Source organism: Balaenoptera musculus, chromosome 9 (assembly GCF_009873245.2).
Source record: "Balaenoptera musculus isolate JJ_BM4_2016_0621 chromosome 9, mBalMus1.pri.v3, whole genome shotgun sequence".
In the NCBI taxonomy this organism is placed as follows: Eukaryota; Metazoa; Chordata; class Mammalia; order Artiodactyla; family Balaenopteridae; genus Balaenoptera; species Balaenoptera musculus.
In genome coordinates, this window is record NC_045793.1 from 12,579,133 (window position 1) to 12,601,317 (window position 22,185).

At 51.1% G+C, this 22,185-nt stretch overlaps 1 protein-coding gene across 8 annotated transcripts; it reads right to left on the minus strand.

Moving 5' to 3' along the window:
- Positions 1-21: 21 nt before the first annotated feature.
- Positions 22-14,627, minus strand: EPHB6 (EPH receptor B6). 8 transcript variants are annotated; one of them, XM_036863359.1, is made up of 18 exons: positions 14,352-14,627; positions 7,428-7,500; positions 7,027-7,149; positions 6,678-6,742; positions 5,664-6,417; positions 4,838-4,993; positions 4,149-4,487; positions 3,930-4,054; positions 3,581-3,743; positions 3,225-3,339; positions 2,930-2,982; positions 2,633-2,752; positions 2,271-2,518; positions 1,852-2,025; positions 1,222-1,371; positions 816-1,021; positions 527-630; positions 22-430 (listed from the first exon to the last, which is right to left on the minus strand). In XM_036863359.1, exons 2-18 carry the CDS (start codon positions 7,468-7,470, stop codon positions 360-362), a joined length of 3,009 nt encoding a protein of 1,002 aa, XP_036719254.1. In that variant the 5' UTR covers positions 7,471-7,500; positions 14,352-14,627; the 3' UTR covers positions 22-359. The 8 variants fall into 8 exon arrangements, with proteins under 8 accessions (XP_036719254.1, XP_036719253.1, XP_036719255.1 ...); XM_036863358.1 differs by having other exon boundaries at positions 536-691; positions 1,852-2,022; positions 14,352-14,626; XM_036863360.1 differs by having other exon boundaries at positions 536-630; positions 14,352-14,626.
- Positions 14,628-22,185: the final 7,558 nt, after the last annotated feature.

The following is a 22,185-nucleotide window of genomic DNA, read 5'->3' on the forward strand; positions in this document are numbered from 1 at the left end:
ATCCTTCTCTGCAGTGTGGTCTTCCCGGCCCTGCCTCTCTGCTCCAAGGCCTTCCCACCCCCTTCCTTGCAGACCGAGGCCTCACCACACCTCCAACTTGCAAAATCCCTTCTTTCCCTTTAATGTGGGGGAGGGCGGTGGAGGGGCAGAGGACCAGGGAGTGAGGCGTCCCCAGGGTCGGGTTTAGTGTGGCGGGCAGGTGCCTCTCACGGAGGCCAGGGTGGAGACGGGCTCACATCTCCCATGTCCTCCTTGGACCTGCGTCCAGGACTGGGTCACGGGCAGTGTCTGTCAGTCAGTTCATAGCTTTCTGCCGGGGGCTCAGACCTCCACGGAGCCCAGCGGCCTCAGGTGCTGCTTCAGGAGCTGGATGTGGTGCAGCAGCTTCTTCTGGTGGCCGGCCAGGGTGATGCCCAGGGTTGGCAGGTCTCTGTTGGGGAAGGAGTGGATTAAATCGGGGCCAGTATCTCCAAGATCCCAGGTGCGACCCCTGCCCTGGGGCCTGGGCTCCCCTCTCCCACCTCACCCTGCTTACTCCAGGCTGAGCTGAGCCACGTCACTGAAGGTGTGGAGGCCGGACTGGGAGAAGCTGTCCTGGTAGCACTCCAGGCCGATGGCCGAGAGCCAGGCCTGAGGGGAGTGCAGAGAGGGAAAGTCCAGGGCCGCGGGGTTCAGAAGGGCCTGGGAGGGTCTGAGTGGGAGGGGCAGGCAGGTCAAGGTCCCCTCTTCATCCTAGTCCCCTTCGCCTCAGTTTTCTTTTTTGGTTTGCCTCATCCCTCCCTGGCTTTCCCAGGCTTTAGCCCCAAGCTCCAGACCTGTCCCTGGGGCTCCCGCCGCAGTGCTCTGCTCCCTGCAGAGTGTCTGGCTTGCGGATCATCTTGTCAAACGCAGCCACCAGCTGGTCAAAGTGAGGTCGCTGGGTACGATCCTTCTGCCAAGTGTCCAGCATAAGCAGGTGTAATCCAGGCGGACAGCCTGGAGGCGGGGGCAGCCGGAACTCCTGCTCTATTGCATTTAGTACCTGGGGGTTAGAGGAAGCACGTGGTGCTTGGAGGCTATTGCTAGTGGAAAGGAATGTATTGTCAGGTAACCATGAGGTTGGAAAGGAACTTAAAAGATATGGAAAATGAGACCCACGAATGGAGGGCGTAGAATGTGTGAGTCTGTGAAGGCTGGAGGGACAGCGGTGGGGAATTGGCAGTGTCTAGGTCAAGAGCTCACCTCCTGGTCACGCATGTCCCAGTAGGGCCGTTCTCCGTAACTCATCACTTCCCACATCACTATCCCAAAGCTCCAGACGTCACTGGATGTTGTATGTTTCCCGTGTGCAATGACCTCTGGGGCTGCCCAGCGAAGCATACAACTTGGGCCCTGAGGGGTGGGGTTGAAAGTAACCACAGCAATAATCAGAGCAGTGGTCCTAGTTATTGATCAACTACTACGTGCTCAGATGTGCCTCAAGGGTTTTACATCAAGCCTCTCGTTTAATCCCGTCACGACCCTGTAGCGTAGATGCCGTTATCTCCATTTTGCAGAGGCAAAGGCTGAGGCATCGAGAAGTACAAACCTGTGCAAAGTCACAGAGCTTGAGGGTGGCGTGTTCACGATTTGTACCCAGCGGCTCTGACACGAGTCAGCATTAGGGAAGGGCAGGAGGTGGTTCTAGGACTCCCACCCTCCCAGTCCCCTTTCTTCCCCAGTGTCCTCAGTCCCTGAAACCCCTCCATCACACAGGTGAGCTCTGCCCCTTCAGACACTAAGATACACCACCTGAGGCATCCACCGCCCCAGGTTCCAGCTCAGCCTCCGGCACCCCCTGAGGGAGGCGGGGCCCCAAGGCTGTGCTCTCACCTGAGGACTGTGGCCAAGACGAGCCACTTTGCACACTAGGTGGCTGTTCACCAGCACGCTGTGAGCAGCGAGTGCGCGGTGGACGAAGGCGAAGCTGGACAGGTGGTGCATGGCGGCGGCCACGCCCCGCTGCATGGCCACCAGCTGCAGGCTGCTGAACTGGCCCTCCCGCTGCTGAGGGATGGGGGCAGAGGTCAGCCGAGGGCCGGGGGACCTCGGCACATCACGCAGAGACACTGGCGCCAAAAGGCAAAGGGACCTGGGGATCAGCGAACGGCCTGGGAGTGAAGGACGGAGACCCTGGAGGTGGGGCAGCAGGGAGCGAAGGCACAGACAGGGCTCCGTCTCCGGGACAGTTGAGAAGTGCCCACCTTCCCGGCCCGAGCCGACCCCCACACCTTGCCACCAGCCTGACTGACCCTCAGGAAGCTGTCCAGGGGGCCCAGCTCCATGAGCTCCGTCACCACCATGAGGGGCCGGCTCTTGGTGACCACGCCCTCCAGCCGCAGGATGTTGGGGTGCTGAAACTGGCCCAGCACTGCGGCCTGGCCTAGAAAGGCTGTCTGCAGGCTCTCGGCGCCTCCGCTCCACAGGGCCTGGATGGCCACGGTCTGCTCCCGCCGTCCCCGGGGCTGCAGGCGGCCCCGGCGCACCTCCCCGAAGGAGCCTGGGAAAGCAGGCGTACGCTGGGGGGGTCTCCAGGAAGGACTCAGTGTCCTGCCCTGTTTAGGAGGGACCCTGCTGGGACCCCTGCCGTGCCCTCCCTCTGCCTCTGCCATACCCGCTCCAATGACCTCCTCGATCTTCATGTATGTGGGATCGACCTCCCGGGCGAATTCTCGGATGGCCTGGCAGAGGTCCTCGTAGGTGGAGGGGTCGACGTAGTACTTCACCCCTAGCCCTGCAGGCACACGGGGTCCATTATGAGGAGGTGTGCAGGCGGGCGGCCCACGCACCCCAGGCACGCTCTCTCACTGCCGAAGATAGTGCCAAGGAGCTGCCCTCGACCCTGGGGGGGCCCAGCCTTGCCTGGTGCCCTCCCGGCCCCCGGCCCCTCCCATCCCAGCCACACCCACACCTGGGCTGCTGTACTGCTGCAGCTGCTCCATGTAGCCAGTTCCACGCCGCTTCCTGGGGGACAAACCAGAGTCCTCCGGTCACACTCCCTCTCCCATTTCCCCCCCAGTCTGCCCGCGAAGGCCAAGGTCCTGCCAGGGATCAGTGGCTGGAAGGAGCCGCGCCCCAAGGGCAGGGGCTGGGTGGTGGTGGTGGTGGACACTCGTGGGCGCTTTTGCAGGGAACCTAGGGGCCATCAGGGCTTAGGATCGTGCTTTGGAGAGTATGGTGCTGGGCCACGGTGGGGAGAGACTCACCTCTGGAAGACGAGAGCCAGCACGGTGATGGCCGCCAGCAGAAGGAAGGCCAGCGCCCCCAGGATGGACCCAACCACCAAGGAGAGTCTCTCGGGAAGCTGGGCAGACAGCTCACCTGGAGAACCAGCCACCCAGAGTCACAGGTGTGGGAGATCTCACACGCCAGTGCAGACCTCACACACCGCCCCGCAAGCACCCACCTACCCACACCCCCTCCCCCCACAGACCCGAAGGTCGGTGGGCAGCCACTCTCCCGGTCTGGAGGGTTTGGGGTGAAGGTTCGAGGCCTGGATGGTTCCTGGACCCCTCCTCACGATCCCTTGGGCCGCCCCCGCCCCGTCCGGGCCTCCTCTCACCTTGAGGCAGCGTCTGGAAGTAGACCTTGCCCCCGTACGGGCCGTGGCCTGCGGCTGTCCGTGCCCGCACCTGGAAGCCATAGATGTGGCCGGGGCTCAGCTGGGTCACGGTGGCCGTGTTGGTCTCGCTGGTCAGGGTGAAGGAGTGGGATTCATCTTCTGCCTGGGGGTGACAGCCACTCACTCCCTGCCAGCTGCGAGGGCCCCTCGCCCCCCTGCTCCCGCCCACGCTCCTCACACCCCGCTGCGGCAGGGCCCCGAGGCACGTCTCCTGTCTCCCCACCCCTAGCCCCACTGCGGAGCACTTGCGGCTCCCAGCACCCCCGCCGGGCGCCCCTCTGCTCCCCACCTGGTCATAGTAGCGGAGCTGATAATCCAGGATGTCCCCGTTGGCCTGGTCGGGCTGTGGCCAGGACACGGTGATGCTGCTGGAGGCCCGGCTCACCTGGTGCACAGCAGGCACTGCGGAGGGAACTGGAGTGCGGGGTTAGCGGCGGTGTCCAGGGGCGGGAGAGCGGGAGTGGGCTCTAAGGCGGTGACTGGCAGCTTAGGGGAGGGCAAGGCTCACCTGCGTGGCTGGTGCTGACATTGACGGCTGCAGCCTGGGGAGGGTCGGGGCTGAGCTCCGACACCCCGTTGACGGCCTGCACCTCCAAGATGTAGGGCACGTGTGCCCGGAGCCCCCCAACGAGCACGCGGCTCTCAGTCAGGCCCCTCTGGCGGGGGTCGAAATGCACCTCATCCCTGCAGCGGCGACAAGGGCCCTTGCCTCCCGCTCCACACTCCTTGCACACGACGTTGAAGAGCAGGTCCCCGCGTCCCCCCAGCTCCTGGGGCAGGCGCCAGTGCAGCATGAGCGCAGAGCCCTGCACCTCAAACCACAGCTCCTGAGGGGCCGACGGGGGTGCTGGGGAGGGCGTGTGCAGGGCAGGGAAGGGCCGCGAAGGCCGGAGTCGTGGGGCGGGGGTGATTGGGGAAGGAAGGAGGCAGGGGAGGGAGGATGGCCCAGAGGGAGGAGACAGAAAGCAGGGGAAAGCGGAGAAGGCAGGTGGGGCGAGAGAGGAAGGAGGTGGGCCAGGTGAAGATGTCGGGGAAAGAGGCGGGGAAGGAAAGCAAGGACACAGGAGAAAGAAGTCACTGCAAATGCAAACCAGCTGCACCTGTTGCCCTCCAGGCTCTCCCTCCCCTGGTCCCACTCCCATCCCACGCCCATCCCTGGGGCTGGGGCCGGGGCGGGGGCGGGGTGGGGGGACTCACCAGTGCAGGGGGCCTCTGGGGGGTCGGAGCTGGCCCGGTAGAAGCCCTCCAGGCAGGCGCACACGGGGGCCGCAGGGTCAGGGGCGAGGCTGCGGGCAGGGCACGGTGAGCAGGGGGCATTCCCAGACGAGGCCTTGTAGGACCCCCTGGGGCAGGCTGAGGGGCAGAGGAGGGTAGAGGCCTCAGGCCCACCCCGTCCATCCCCTCCTGAGCCCCCCACACCTGCACACAGCCATCCTCCCAGCCTTCCGAGATCCATCTCCTCCTCACCCCTCTCTCCCCTCTTTCCCTCCCTCAGCCAGAGATTACTTCTGCCATTTTGCCGGGGCAGAATTACATTTCCATTGATGGAAAAAGTGAGGTGTGGTAGGGGCTACAGCAGAGCAAGCACCACATGTAGCTGCCGGGCTCGACTGCCTAGCCTGCCTCTGCCGCGGGATCATTCTTTACAGCTGCATGCACGGCCTTCTACCTGCCTCCTGGTCACCTGGCCCTGGGGCGAACCATCCCCAGCTAGATGGCAAATGCGGACAAAGGACCCCATCCCAAGCCAGCCTAGGAGTTTAACTCCTTTCATTTCCATCCCTTCTCAGGCCTGCAGCCCTAGGATCCCCAGCAATCGCTGTGGAAGTCTCCAGAAGGTTCTAAAAGTTTCAGATGAGTGGCTGAGAGCAAGGTTGTGCGCTTTAGGAAATAAATCTGGAGAAAACAGGGGTCCTTTCCTAAAATAACTTATTCCTGACCTTCTGGGGACAAAATGAAGTGTGGGCTCGTTCAGGAGAGGATCCCAAAGGTGGGGGGCAGGTGCAAGGGAGCGGGGTCTCACCTTGGCAGGCCTTGTCTCCGCGAGCTGGCTCGTGCCCGGGCTGGCAGCGGCAGCTCCCAACGGCTACCATCCACTTGCCCTCCCCGTTACAGTGCAGCCTGGGAGGGCTGCCTCCTGCCTGGCCCGCTCCTCCATCCTCCTCGGGCTCTGCGTGCTCCACACAGGTGCCCACGGCCGCCACCAGGGAGGCCCCCCCGGCCCCACTGGCCTGCGTCTCAGGAAAGGTGGCGAAGGCGCGGAGCACGGAGGGGCAGGCGTAGGAGAAGAGCTTGACCGCCACGAGGGCCAGGCAGGCCCCGGTGTCCTGGAAGGCCACGTAGAAGCCGCGCTGGGTCAAGGGCCCGAAGCTCCGCTCCTTGACGTTCAGCTGCAGTCCCGCCCGCTGCCCCGCCCCGCGCGGGCCCACCGCCCACGCTGAGGAGGCGGGGAAACTCTCATCCGCCGCGATCGTGTCCACCTTGGTCCAGCGTTTGAGGTGCCAGGAGGAGGTGCTGTCGGAGCTGTCGGGCTCCTCGGCCTGGCGGTAGTAAAGCGTGAAGGTCTCCCGGCAGGTGCCCCCCGCCACGCCAAGGCTGGAGCAGGCCCGCACGGAGAAGTGCAGCCGGATGTGCGCCCTCTGGGCCCCTCGCCGCTCCACAAAGTGTGTCTGCAGCCAATTGTCCTGCCCGGGGCCGGGAAGGGCCCCGGCCACGTGGCATGCCTCGAAGGTCCGAGTCAGGCGTCGCTGGTCATCCAGAACACTCACTTCGTCCCACTGCAGGGAGGACCACAGAGGGCATTAGCTGCTCGGGGCTGGAAAGGTGCAGGGAGGCGGGGGCATATCCCTCCCGGTGAAACTTAGCATTAAGGACATGCAAAGCAGCTGAGGATACCAGGAAGTCCTGCTCCTCTGGAGGTCAGGCATCTTGTCCCATCCATCTCTGCTCAGGGTTTCCTCCACAAACTCAACACGCTAGCGGGGGTGGGGGTGGGGGTGGGGGGGGGTTGGGTTCAGAATGAAAGCGTGGCACTCACCCCACCTGGTGGGTAGGTGAGCCAGCCAATCTCAGATGTCTCTCCAGTGGTGTCCAGCAATACCTCTGCCCAGCGATAAGAAGGGGCACGCAGTTAGCAGGCCTTCAGCCAGCAGGTCTCACCCCACCCCATTCCCATTAGGAAAAAGAGAATTTCCCTCTCCGGTTCCTTGAATTGACTAACAGGAGCACAGCTGCCTGTCGGGAGCCTTTCTCTGAAACCTTCCCCCTTCCTCTCCCCCTTTAGATGTCTTCACCCTTTCCTGCCTTTTCTGAATCTTTCCCACTTCCCATCAGTGCTGGCTCTCCCCTGGCAGGTGGGGGGTTCTCCCGTCTCCCCTCCCTCTTACCTTCCAGAGCCAGGACTGAGGACACCAGCGCCAGGACCCACAGGCCACACACCATGCCCGCCACCCTGCTCCCAGGTGGGGCTGCTGCTTCGTAAGACCGGGGTCTGCAGCCAAGCTGGCTTCCTAGGGAGACACAAAGGACCAGAGGAGGCCGGTGGGAGGGAACAGCATTGCTTCAGAGTTGGCCCTGGGTCTCCCCCTGTAGCTCGCAAAGTGCCCCAGCACCAACCATGGGTGAGGGCCAGCAGGAGGCTGACTGTCTCCTGACCTGTGTCAGGTCCACCATCTTGGAGGACCATGTGCCCGGTCACCCACTACACTCCACAGGTGACCCATCTCTGAGCATCTGTTTCTCATGGCCCTCCCCTTTAGAGCACCGGGTAGTTCTGGGCCAGTCTTACCCCTTTGCTTCTGGAAGGAGCTATTCACGTTCTTTCTCTTCATTTACTCTCCTCCCTTCCTCCTACGGCCACCCTGAATAGAAAATCAGAAGATTCTTCTCATTAAAAGGCGAGTTAGAAGCTACTCCTTCCCTGGGGGCACACGGTTCCCCCTGCCCAACACCTCCCAACCCCCATCAGACTCGGATACTCTAGACATTTCAGAGAGGCAGTGAAGCGAGAGGGACCGAAGAAGGAGAGCTGGGGGGTATCATGGGAGGGAGGGTGTGAGAGCAGACACAGAAAAGAACATAGGCGGAAAGATTCCATCTGATAAAGGAGCCAGGACAGAGAAGGGACAGAGCTATGTAGGTGTGGCATACCTACATTTTATGAACCAAGGTCCTCTCTCCACAAGTGTATATGAAAAGATGCTCCCTAGTTTGCACACAATGAAAGGGAGGCATGTTGAAACAACAGTGAAATGCCATTTTGTTCTACGAGATTAACAATGCCTGGGTGGGGAAGGTATGAGAAACAGGCTCTCTGGCATTCATTGCGCATACGGGCTCAAGTTGGTGTATCCTCTTAGAAGGACAGTTGGCGATGTCTATCTAGCAGCTTCACTTCTAAGAAATCTGTCCTTCAGGTATCGTATACTTGGATCCTTTTGCATAGATGTTCGAACAAGAATATTTCTTGCAGCATTGCTTGTAAGGGAAAAGACTGTAAAGTAACTGTTCATCAATAGGAAGATGGTTAAAAAATTATGGCACAACCTTCAGAAGGAATAAGGGCTAGTGTTTATGTACTGATATGAAAATAATTTCCAAGTGAAAGTACATAGTCCATTGCAGAACCATATACAGTATGCTCCCGACTGATCGGTAACTTAAGAAGGACCTACATATACATATGTATGTAAGGATCTTTAAGAAAGGTAGACAAAACCTGGGAAGAAGGGGAGAGGGAGAGAATGGGGGCTAGTGCAAGAGACACTCTCACTATATCCCCTTAAATTTTTATATTTTAAAAATCTTGCATACATATTATTTTTCAATGAAATCATTAAAATTTCATTCAAATCCATAAATAATAACTGTTTAATAAAACGAATCAAAATAGTGTTCATGCCCTCAAAATGATTTCACGCTTTTATGTAAAACATTCCCGAGCCTTAAGAAGCACAGCGCCGCGGCTCACAAGCACATGCCCAGGAGCCCTGGCTGCCTCCAGGGTCACGGTGAAGACCAGGAGGCTCAGACCTTTCTTTGCTGGTTGGTCTAAGGTTAGTGGTGAGCTATGTCTCTCCTTGTGACTGAGTCTCAAAAGTCTGTGAGTTGCATGGACACTAGAGGTCATTTATTTCTGTTGAGAAGAAAACAAGAGGCATGTTTCTCAAAAGACACGAGTTTGAGAGTAAAAAAAAAAAAAAAAGTCAATTGGAAGTTGGAACCTAAAAATTACACATTTCACAATGAAGCTGAAACTAAGCTATTAAACTATATTTAATTTTGATAAATATGAGAATCATGATTTGATTTCTGTTAATCTAATTTTTTCAGTTAATGCTGGCTATGCTGTAAGCTGAAGCTGTCGGTGTTATCTCCAGGTGGTTTTCATGAAAAGACACCATTTCTGCATCTGCATGGGCTGACATGTAGTGGATGTCTGCCATGTAGCCACTGAAATGTACCTTTCATGCCTCTAGAACCCTATATGAGAAACAGAGAGTTCAATTTATAGCCTATGGAGGCAAGTAAGGAGCATTTCCAAATCTTCACGTTGTATATCTTAAACTTACACAATATTATATGTCAATTGTATCTCAGTAAAGCTGGGGGGAAAAAGAAGCATTTCCATAGGGCAAACTATTCCTAAGAAACAGAGGTTCTTTGCAAATACTGTCCCAAATGCTACTAGAATCATTCACATATAAAATAAATGTTTCAAGAAGAACCGAGAGATGGTAAAGTAAAAAGCACTGTCCCATCATCAACGGCTGTTTAGAAACTATCCTAAAGTAATTCATGCTGTAGATATACACCCCACCCCAACTCTCAATGACTTAATTTGAAGGCATGCTTGACACACCAGAGCAGACCACTGTCTGAAGAAACTTATTTATAACCTTCGGTCTTCTGGATCCGAATCGAAAAAAGGTCCTCATCAAACAGCAAAAGTACACTTCTGGGTACTTGAAGGTCCTCAACCATTTCTTTGAGAAATGGTCACAGAGTCTTTAGGAAGGCTGTTATCAAGAACTGAAAATGCCAGCAAAACGTCTTTAAACAATGAAGGCTATTACACCATTTGCCCAGCAGATAGCCTTTAAAATAGCCTCTTTCAGTTAGAACATGGATGGATTCTGCAATCTGTACAAAGAAGAAACTATAAGTGCCATGTCTTCTTAAACTTATAACTAGACAAATAATCATGGAGAAGGAATAATGAACACTTTGGAATATCCCAGTGAAATTTTTTTGAGAGACAGCAAAACATGAGAGCAAAGGATGCCCTGCAGATCATATCAGCTGTGCAGTATGGAACAGTCTAGAAGATGAATGGCCAAGCATTTGCTTTGATGACCCACAATACAAGTAACACGGTGGCTTGTGGCTATAATAGGGCGTGTGCGCATAGCCTTAGTATGCATCTTGATGACAGCATGAAGCTGGCCTCTCTCCAGAAGATCCAGAAAAAAGCAGAAGCAATTATAAAACACGCTAAATCCATTCAGTTTCTGTTGTCAAGAGGAATCAGGAAGAAAAGAATAAAGTGGAGACATCACATGTAGACTGCCACAAGGAATTTTTTGAAATTTTACGAAGAACAAAGACATTCATTAAAAAGAAATGGTTGAGGACCTTCAAGTACCCAGAAGTGTACTTTTGCTGTTTGATGAGGACCTCTTTTAGATTTGGATCCAGAAGACTGAAGGTTATAAATAAGTTTCCTCAGAAAAAAATTGTTGCTGAGTGAGACTAGGAAGTTAGGTCAGTTCTTACGTATCAAACAAAGCAGATAAATCCAAGTCTTTTATTTTTTAATGTATAAAAAGAAACTGAGTGTACCTCTATGGTAAGGATAAAAATAAGGATAGAGGGAACTTTATTAAGACACGGAAGAAATTGCTGTCAACTAATTCCTGCCACTGCAGATTCTTTTGAAACAAGATTCAAAGGCGGAAATATAAGTGACAAGAACACGCAGCTCCATCACATGCCTAGAATACAAAACAAGCAGGACTTAGAACTTGATTTTCAAAGGTGCCTTCACTGGCTGAGGATGAGGACATCTTTCCGCATTTGGTCCAGGAGTGCGCCCTGGGAGCAGCCAATCACATCCCTGCTGCCACACAGAGGGAGACTAGGCCTCTGTAAGGCCAGGCCCCTCAACCTCTTCCCTGTGGCCTGCTTGAGATTCCTCTATCTCCTCCAGCTCATGAATCGGTCACGGTTTAGAAATCCTCTAACCCCTGAAAAAGCAGAAAACTGATTTCCATCAGGAAAACATTCACATTTCAGATGTGTATTGGTTTTAAAAATATAAAACACCAGGAGCAGCAGAAATGTGGATGTAAAATGATAGCTCAGAAAGTGAGACTGATTAGACAAAGTTTCTTGTGATAAAAATTGCATTCTATGACCAGATTTTTTTTTTTTCTCAGCTCCTCTTCTGGTTATACCATTTTATATCTTTTTGATACAGTAGGGACACGAGAGCCACAAGCTTGCTACATTTCTTTAGTTTACAAAAACATGACAGTTTCATAGGCATCAGGATTGTATTTTGTTTTCACAAAATGGCAAAGATTAAAGATGTGTAGAATCTTAGCTTCTAAATCATAGCTTATGAGCTCTGTTATGTATAAAAATGAAAGATTTAAAAATAAATGAGTAAATCTGTAAGAATTTAAGAAGTTTACTGTGCTCAAATTAAAATGCTAAATATGATAATTTATGAACAAACCAAGCTGAGTTAAATATAATTTATGCACCTCGATCCACAAAGTGAATTTTTAAAAATTAAATAATCTAAGCCCAGTGAGCTTGGAGGAAAGGTATGGCAAAAGATATATTGGGCCAGTAAAACTGGTTACTGTAGGAGCATGGGGAAGCAGTTATTAACGGTCTCTTATAGATACTTGAATTGTTTTTCTTGTTACAATGAGCGTATCTTATTTTTATAATTAAAACAAAGTCTCATAGAATCTAAACAGAAAAGGAAAATATTTATAAAACTTAGACTAGTATAACATGTTTACAATTTATCCTCCCTGCCCTGTGCCCTCTAAGTTTCCAAACATCTAGATATTTTCATCTATAAGAAGAAAGCAGAGAGGGAGAGGCAGTAGGACCTGGGAATGAATGAGCGAAATAGTGTCAACAATAAAAGCAAAATAACTTCTATCCCTGGATAGTCTTTAAGCTTATCTCCCAAGAAGTTCAAATTGCCCCACTGATTATGCCATGCTTTTCTTACAGGATGTCAAGCATCCTGTAAGCAAAGGCCTGCAACTTCAAAGAGAAAGAGGGGGACAGAGAGGGCTATACACTCGGAGCGCACACGGGGCATCGCCGCAAGGTGAGCCCCGACAGGGAAGCAGAGCAGCCTGCAGGGACCAGCAGGGCGAGGGAAGGTCCCAAGGGCGAAGAGGCCAACGGCTTTAAGTGGCTGGTGCGTCTGCTCTGGTTGCTGAGCTGGTCCTCACACCTGTTAGCCGCAGGGTCAGCGTGGGAGGGGTCAGCACCACAGGCCCTGTCGTCTGTCCTGTTCTGCAGCTGTTAAACGCCCAGGAAATTCCAGTATAATCCTTGCTCAGCTGAATGCTGCAGCCTCTACCCCTTAATCCCTACCTTGGTCTCAGTAGGTCTCCTTGAGATCTGGCCACCCGCCCTGAAAAGGATCCCAGCGGCCTTTAAGGAGGCATCCAGAGCAGACAGTGAGGAGGTAGCTTTCCTCCGGTGCTTCTAGCCCCTGCTGCCCTGGCTGGAGAAGCCAATGTGTGGATTGGTTAGGACACACTGGCTAGCACACTGTCCTAGCAGAGGACAGTGCTATGTCCCTGGAGGCCTCCAGCCCCGGAGAATGTCCCCCAGAGCACGCAGAGGCAGACAAATGTGCCTCCCACTCCCCGGCTGGCTGTGGAGCTGGGGGAGGCTTTTAAGATGCAGGCAGTGTCTGGGTCTAGCGAGACAGCCACTTAGAATGAGCCACTCTGGCTGTGCATGATGGGGGGACATGCGGGGCCCTGGTAAAGGGCATAAGGGAGGGTGTTGGGGCAGTTGGTGCATATACAGGAGAGATGAGTAAGTGGAAGATTGTGGAAGAAAGCCCATGAGTGCCAGGACCGGTGCCCGTGAGAGCAAGTGTGAGAGTGTGTAAGGGAGAGTTTCTATAAGCTGAGATGGGTGTGGAGCAGGAGAGTATGTGCTGGGTGTGTGTGTCTGTGTGTGTGTGTGTGTGTGTGTGTGGCAGCAGGCCCATCCCTGCAGATCCCGAGTGGTCCTCACGTTGCTGGCATATGCCCATGAGCCCTTCCCCCTCACCCTGGGTCTCTCCCTACTCCACCCCTAGTTGGGTTGTCAACCTCTCTCTGCCCCAAGAGTTGTTCCTGTGGAAACCCCTGGGCTGGGAGAGGAAGGTACGCAGGGAAGTAGAGAAAGGGAAACCTCAGGCTCAAAGCCCCCCAAACCCCAGCATCCCCATTCCACCTCGTGGGGACACAAGGCCAAGGGCCCAGCTCTGGAGATGGTGATCCGCTGGGAGAGCATCTGGCCCTCCCCGGAGGAGGGATGGTCCTGCCCTTCCCCCGCTCAGCCCATCACTGCCTGTTGCTCCCTGGCATTCTGATGACAGAGCGGCCCTTGCCTGCCATCTTCTTGCCCCCTGAAGGAACCGACAGACTCTAAATGAGTCCTCTTCCCCAGGTCACTAGGCAGGTACATACGTAACAGCCTGCACCCTAATCTTCCTGCGATAAAAAATGTGCATTGCCCTGAAAGAGCCAAGCAGCCCCTCTGAACAGCAGCACCTGGCAAGTCTCAGAGCCCCAGTCACTTGGGCAGTTTCCCTGGACTGCCAGCTTCCCACAGCTCCTTTCCCACTAAACGAGCATCTCTCCTTCTAGAGCCTGAGTCAAGTTCCCGGGGCGGGCACAGGGCCCGGGGTTAACTGACTGGGAACAGGTCCAGCCACTTCTCTCCCTGGGTACTGCCAGGGACATTACAACATCGGCTACGCTGGGCCCCTGCCAGCTCCCCCAGGGATGGGAGGAGAGAGGGTGCCAGACAGCCAAGGCTGGTGGGTCGGGGTGTCGGGCAGGCAGGGCCACGCACCCAGATGTAAGGCGAGGGGGTGGAGCCGGGGCAGCAGCAAGCAGTAGACTTTGGTTGTGATTTGGGGGTCAGGGCTGGGGAGCAGGAACCAAGCGTTCCCTCCACTCCAGGGCTTATGGGTGGTCATGGGGCTTCGGGAGCAGGATAGGCTGTGGGGAGCTGGGGGCAGGTGTGCGATCAACCTCCTTGCTCCTCCCAGCTCCGCCGGGATTGGAGACATGCCACTGGAGTCAGAGGAGTGGTCAATCCTCTTCAGCAGGCTGGGAGCCCGGCCTCTTCCAGGACCCCTAGATCAGGAACCCCTATATCAGAGCCAACCGAGTGCCTCTGGAAACACCGTGGGGGGCCGCAGCAGCAGGCTCATCGGGGTGTCACTGACGGCTCGTCACAGGCGGGGGTCGGGTGGGAGCCAGGCTGGCCGGGTCCGCACCCCTCCCGAACCCCGCTCTCGCTTTGGGGACGGAGACTCAGCACTCCCCCGCGAGGACCCCCGGATCTGCAGAGGCCCTGTCTGGAGGGCCCCTTTACTTCTGCAAACCCGAATTCCTGTCCCCAGGCACGCAGGCCCCCGGCCCCCCACGCCGCCTGCGACCCCCGGGCTCACCTTCGCGCCGGCCGCAGGCTCAGCAGGTCTGCGCTCCCCCGAGGCCCCGCGCTGGAGCCGGGGCTCCGGGCGCTCACCGGGGCCGCCCGCCTCTCCGCTCGGGTGTGGGGACCAACCTTCTCCGCGGCGCGGGTCCGCGCGGCGGCCGGGGCTGCTCCGGAGGCGGGGCGCCGCGGATCTTGAGGGGCCCGCGTCGCGCTCGCCGGCGCCGCGCTGGGTCGCGGGTCCCGCCGCCCGCTGCTCTGCTCCCGAGCGGCGGCTGGAGCGAGCGCAGCCCAGCCCGCCCCCTCCGCGTCCCTCCCCGCCCGGCCCGCCCCCTCTCCGGCCCCTTCGGCCGCCCTCCCTCTCCCCTCTTCCGGGGAGCCTAGCCCGCCCTCTCGGCCTCGGCGGCGAGTGCGCGGGGCTCGCCCGGGGCCTGCCTGTGCGCCGGGCCAGGGGACGTGGGCGCGGAGGATGGCGCGCGGGCCGGGCTGGGGGAGGCGGGCGGCCGGGAGCTCTGTTTAAAGCCCCCGCGGCGGGTGCGGGCTCCGGCGCTCGGAGAGCTGCGCCACTGGTGCCCAGGGCAGGGCAGGGACACCTGCGCCCCGTCGCCTCCCCTGCTTTTCTGCTTCAACTCCAGGAACTAAACCCGCTGTTTTAGTTCCCACTCAGGTTTGAACTAAGGTGGGCGTGAGCTGAGAAAAAGAGAAAGAAGGAGAAGGGGGTGGAGGGAAAGACAAGCTGAGAATTTAGAGGGTGCGGAGGTGGGCTGGGGGTGGATAGGCAGTCAGGGTACGAAAGGGGCTCTGATCTCGGCTTCAGCTCTTCTCCGCGTTGGGGACCCTGGATCTTGCCCGGCGTTGGGGCTTCTGACTCCACCCGCCCGCCCTCCATCCTCTCCGAAGGGCAGGGAAGCCTGGGTCTCAGAGGGGGGAAGTCCCGAGGTCGGTGCCGAGCTTACACTGCCGGGCAAGTCGCTGCACCTCTGGGTGCCTCTTCCCTCGCCCGCTCCCCAGAGAGAAATTCCCCACACGGATGAGAGACGGTGGAAAGTACTCGCAGCGGGTGCCTGGAAGGGTTGAGGAACGGAGGGGGCGCCGCGAGGAAAAAAGGTTTCTGCCCACCCGTAGCTTCCTCTCAAAAACCCGGGACAGGATTGGGGTTCTATTGTTCCGGTCCTAACAGCCCTGAGCTGAGGCCTTGCTGCGAAGTGCTGCTACCACCTGCTGGCTCTTTCAAAGAACACAAGTATCAGGGGGAGTCTGCATTATTCCCCCACCCCCAGCTCCCCATGTTACCCTGTCCCACATCATTCTCCTACGTTCTTCATTTATTCACGACACCTTTATTAAAGCACTAGCTGCAAATGGGCTGGTCAAAACCGGTACTTAAGGAGCATTCAGAAATCCAGGAAAATTGTGAAGGAGGTCTATGAGCCCACGAGCGCAATAAGCAGAACAATGAAACTCATTAGGCACCTGGGAGAAACACAGGCTTTAATGAATTGGCTGAATGAGTGATATAAAGAAAGACAAAGGCGACTGAACAAGTCCCCGGGCAAGGGGCTTGTTTACTCTCAATATCTGAGTCAATTAATAAGCCTAATGCTGTTGAGGGATTCTGCATTTGGACATCCAAATGATAAGTCCACTCACATTGGTGAGTTAATCTGTTTCTTCTCTTTGCTCTGAAACTCAGTGGTAGAGAATTGCCTTCATTTCCAAATCAGTTCTCCCCAAGACCTTGAAAGACTTTTGTGGAGAAACCTGGCTTTATATGCAATATTATATAACTCATGATCCTAGATATAGTAATAATTTGATTGTCAGAAAGCTATGGGTATATTGGGAACTTTTTAAAAAAGCATATGATTAAATTATGTTAAAAATAAAAGTATCAATCAAACCAAAACATAGAAGTAACTTTATAAAACCCAGAAGTTCTAATAGTAATTTGCAATTCATCATATATTGACATTATAGCAAAAAATATCTCTATTCCTTTCTATTGTCTGACATAGCTCATTTTTTATACCGCCCATTAGGTGCCTATAATACGAAATTAAGTTTTTGTTGTTTGAGGCTTATGTAATTAGTTCTTTTTCTTTTGTTAATATTTGAGAGACATCCGGTCTTCAGAGAAAGCTCCCTTGCACCCTGGAGGCAAAGAGGTTTAAATTTGTGATGACAATTTGCCCTGTATCATAATCTGCTGTGTGTTATCAAACTAAATTTTAAAAGCAGGTGGATAGCACAGAATGCATTGTTAAGTGATGCTGCCATCTGCAGCTATTAAAAAACAAAGTAACAAATTCCTTCTTAAAGGTGGATATAAATCCTTTCTAAAATTTGTTCAGTGCCTGGCACACATTAGGTGCTTAGAAGTGTTTTAGAATAAGTGAATAAAAAATCATGGTATTTAAATTTGCTCTGTGCTGAAGGGCAGGACCTAATAAAGTCTGTGGCTCACAGAAGTCATTATGTTGGGACACAACCATCTACAATGTAAATTTGGAGCCAAAAGAAGATCCTGAGTAGAAAACTCCAGGTGATTTGAGATGGCTTTTTGACTGGTTCTGGTTTTGTTTTTCTGTTTTTGCCTCCTTCTTGGGTTTTTCTCTCTCCAACATCTGTCACTCCCCAAGGATGTGCAATTTTCTTCTTTTTTATTTCCCTTTAGAATGGCTAATGCAAGCTGATGTTATTATAAACAAAGAGCTTTATAAGTAATATCAGTGATAAGAATTCTAGTAAAAAGCAATAAAGCAACTTGCTGAGCCCCCAGATCTCTTATTCCAAGACATGAGTTATAGCTCCAGATGCACAAGCTCACAGGGTCCCTGGCATGTCCCTGAACTGTCTCCAGGCTCCGTGGCCTCTAGGGGCAGTCTTCCCAAAAGCTGGAGTCTGGTCTCCAAACATTTTGGCCTATAAAAGTGTCAAACGCCCAATTTATACAATTTTGTTAGTTTGTTTGTAGAAGTTTAGAAACTTCTAGAGTAAACCTACAGGACTGGTTTGTTTGAAAGACAAACCTAGTTTGCAACTGATTTGTACACCAGTGGTGACAGATAACCTGAATGCTCATTGGATGTGAGTGATCTTCAAAGTTTACCCATCGGAGTCTTACACTTTTGCATTACTTTAACCGAACGATAATAAAAAGACATTCACAGGTATTAGTGCACAGAGAGAAAGAGAAAGGCTCTTCTCTCCTGATAGGATGTTTAATCAGTTAGAGATTGATGTCAGCTGCATGTAAGGAACAAATCGAGGAATTCAGGGTTGCTATGGCAGCCCCAGGTCAACAAGACTTAGGTTTCTGCCCCTCCGTCTTTAGGGTGAGGCCTTGTTGTTCTCAGGTTGTCGGCCCGTCAGCCAGAGTTCCAATTATAAGGTCTATTAGTTTCAGTCAAGAAATAGAAGATGGGCACAGAATAAAGGGCATAGTTTCAGCTGAGTTAAGACTCTTTAAAGATCCTTCCTGGGGGCTTTACCCAGTGACTTCTCCTTGTATATTATTGGCCAGGGAATACAGGTGCACCAAATAAAATTAAAGGTCTGTTAGTGAGAGAGGAGAAGGGAAAGAATTTTAGACAAGCAACCAGCAGCCTCCACCGCAAATGAGCTGAGATGATCACAATTACCTACTTTTCCTGCAATCTATGAAGACGGAGGCTTTTCATCAGACATCCTTGCAGCCCACCCCTCCAGGCCAGCATCTTTAATACATATTTTTAAAGTTCAAAGATGATTCCTAGGAAATTAATGGAGTGAAGGGAATGCTAGGCGCCTCCTTTTACTAGAATAGCTATGACACCATCTCAGAAGAAAAATCCTCTGCAGTCACTCATATAAACCAGAAGAGTTGAAAACATTCCAGATTTTAATAAGAGTTTGGGCAATCCCCATGTGCGGGACAGGGTTGACAAGTGTGCCACACCACTCTGCCCCTTCCCTTGTCTATGCTGTGTCTTCTCCCTTTGGATCCAGACAGGGTGCGATGATCTACAACACGGAGCAGGTGATCCCATGGTCTGCTCTTCCAGTCACATGCAGCCTTGTCCTCTAGCTCTGGTCCCAGACCGTGTTCTCTGAAAATATCCACATCCCCACCCCCACCCCCCAAAATAGGAAGGGTAACCTGCATTGCTGCAAGATCTGCCACTAGCTCTAGATGTGGCTGGAGCATTTCCTAGTTCTCAGGCTGCTGGATGTTCCCTTGTCTTAGACAATAGTTCTCTCTCTCCGTTCATATGGGATTCTGGAGTCTATCCCATCAGACCTTTAAGCACCAGTAACAAAAGGAGCAAGTCGGTATTAATAATTAGTAAACAACAACAAAACTTGAGATCTTTTAAAAATCTGAGGCAAAGTGAAAAAGGAGTAATGATGTAAGAGTTTAAAGAAAAGCTTTTCACTTTATATTCTTAGTGAGTTAAAAGCAGATACGGAAACTATTTTTAAAGGTTGGGATGAAAAGGGAGTGTGAAAAAAAAAAAGAAAAGCACAATAGCCAAAATAAAATCTCAGTCATGCAGAAAGAAAAAAATTGACTTAAGACTCCAGGAAAAACAAACCAGTGAAATATAACATGAACCTGGGAAGACATTCCATGTGAGACATAAATAGATTATTTTTTAACTAACAGAGAAGATAAAACATCTGAAAAATACAAAAGGGGATTCTAACCTTAAAATGACAGTAATACCAGAATGAGAAGACAGATTAAAAACACAAGAGAAGAAAAATAAAAAAATTAACGAAATTTATTTCAGTATCTGGCACAGGCTAAGTACTTTTTTTAAAAAAAATAAATTCATTTATTTTATTTTTGGCTGCGTTGGGTCTTCGTTGCTGTGCGCGGGCTTTTCTCTGGTTGTGGCGAGCGGGGGCTACTCTTCATTGCGGTGTGCGGGCTTCTCATTGCGGTGTCTTCGCTTGTTGTGGAGCATGGGCTCTAGGTGTGCGGGCTTCAGTAGTTATAGCACGTGGGCTCATTCGTTGTGGCTCTCAGGCTCTAGAGCGCAGGCTCAGTAGTTGTGGCACACGGGTTTAGCTGCTCCGCAACATGTGGGATCTTCCCGGACCAGGGCTCGAACCTGTGTCGCCTGCACTGGCAGGCAGATTCTTAACCACTGCACTGCCAGGGAAGTCCACATGCTAAGTACTTAATGAATATTTATTACATAGTTGAATTAACTTTAAAAAAACTCATGAAACTGACAATTTAGCAAAACTGATAGGCAGAAATCAATACCAAGATATATTCTCGTAAAAGTTTTCCAGTGAGTACCTTATAAATTTATACACACACACAGAGTTCATTTTTAACAAGAGTCAAAGTCAAGATGTGTTCGTATTTCTTTTCTGGGGCATTGATTAATGAGAAGGTCCATAGCTGTAGAATAATACCTTCAGAGTGCTCAGAAGAAAAGGATAAAACACTATTGATCAGCTTCTAAAAAGCCATTCCCAACTCTTCTCGTTAGCTACCTGAAATGTTGAGGCTGAGAAGCTTAAATAATTGCCCTCCTAGTCTTTCTTACAGTTAGCAGTGGATACCCAGCCTAATTCTGCTTCATGAGAAGGAAATAGAATTCTGCTTGGGGCACTTCTGAGAAAGCTTTTGGATTTCTGATAAAAGGGCACAGATTTGGCTGATGTGGCCCTTTCTCGTCTGTCTTGCTTTGAAATCATCCCTTGGACATTGTACTGGTTTCCTACCAAATGCCGCAAAAAACTTAGAAGCTAAAAACAACACAAAGGTATTATTTTACAGTTCTGGAGGTCAGAAGTCTGAAATAGGTGTAGCTGGGCTAAAAAAAAAAAAGAAAAAAAAAATCAAGATGTAAGCAGGTCTGTGTTCCCTCTGGAGGCACTGTTTCCTTGACGTCTCTAGTGCAATGTCCAGAGGCCACTGCATTCCTTAACTCATGGATTTCTCTATCTTTAAAGCCAGCAATGTTGGGCTGAGTTCTTCTCACTGACTCTCTTCTCTCTCCCTTTTCTACTTATAATCACTTGTGTGATTATATTGGATCCACCCGGATAATCCAGGATAATTCTCTCCATCTCCAGGTCAGGTAATTAGCAACCTTAATTCTATATGCAATCTTAATTCCCCACTGCCATGTGCACTCACATAATAGATTTCAAGGATTAGGATGTGGATATCTTTGGGGACCATTATTCTGGTACCACAGACATGGTGGCTGGAGCTGCAGCAGCCATATTGGCAGCTGAGCCAAAACCAGCAACCACATATACTGCTTGTTACATGAAAAAAGAACCAAAAACCTGTAATTGTGATTTTTGTTACCTGCAGCTTCATACTTCTCTATTGAATATAGACTTAAATATTATATTCCCAGCTCAGGACCTATTCTTTTCAAGAGGCAAGATAAGGTCATTCTTGGATCTGCAAATTCTTGGAACATTTACTACTCAAGTCTGTTTTCCAGCAAGACACACTGCAAATGTACTCTGAACAATTAAGAGATGAATAAGCAATTTCATTCTTCATTATGAAAGCTGTGATTGAGAAAAAGTGGTTATAATCACTGAAACTAAAATTGTAGGATAAATAAAATACAAAACAAAATACAAACCTGCAAATCACTAAGCAATAAAAAGAGGAACATTAAGTAATTGAGAGTAATTATGGGAACAAAAGTAAAATATCCAATGTAAATATAAAAGAAAGTTTTTTTGAAAGGCGATTTTAAACTCCAGATTAGTATAATCCAAAGTATGAAAGGGAAATAGCAAAGATGGGGATGTCGTCAGTGTTAACTTCCTTGACATCATCAAAGGAAGTCAATCGTTACTGTTGGCATAATTAGGTAAAAAGACTTTTAATGTTTTAAGATCATCATGTAAGATTATCTTTAAAATAGGGTGTTAACCTTACAAACCATAGATAAAAGATAAAATTAAATGGATATAGTTCATTAATGCAAAAGCAAAATATACAAAAGATAACAAGGAAGCATTAAAATGTGGAAAACATAATTAAAGTGACAGATGTCAAACCAAGTACACTGTCCTAATAAGCATAATATTCTAGAACAACTTCCATGGTAAGTCAGTGGAATAAGTATGTTGTGAAATTTCTTCAGGTAGCAAGTAACAAAAAGTCTCTTTCACATTTTGTAATATACTTAAATAATGAATTGTTGTCTTTTGCATTTCTGGAAATATTTATATAAATGAGATGGTATTGGGGGGGCACTTGACCCTTTAATTTCTCAAATAAAAATGGAACCATCAGAAACAGTACAAAATAATACTGTTAAAATTAAACATATAATTTTGAAATATTTAAACCATGGAGTTTAAATACACTCTCACACACACACACACACACAAACACACACATACACACACACACACACACGGAAGGAGAACATTGCTATCCTTCCCGTTGCCCACCTCTCCTCTTCTTCTACCCCTCTCTTTCCCTGCACCTTCACAACCCAAGGAGAGATGCGAAAAGATGCTAATTTGTTTGCAAAATTGATTAGGCTCTTACAAGCAATAATTTCAAAAGCTTCATCTGAGTATTTGTGTAGCTAAAGCAGCAATCATGAAAAAGGATAAAGCTTAGAACTGAGCTCACTTTTTATTTATTATAAACCCAACAGGATGCAGTGTGAAAGGGGGAGATGATTTAAAAAAATCATGGGATAGTCACATTCAAATTCAACAAAAATATAGGCTTAAAGACTTTAATCACTTTAAATGAAAACATGAAATTGTTTATTTCCATGTTGGAAAATAGAGTACATTTCTTAACTGGATTATATTCATTCATTTCATTCAAAATAGATTAATGAAGTAGAGACATTTGACAG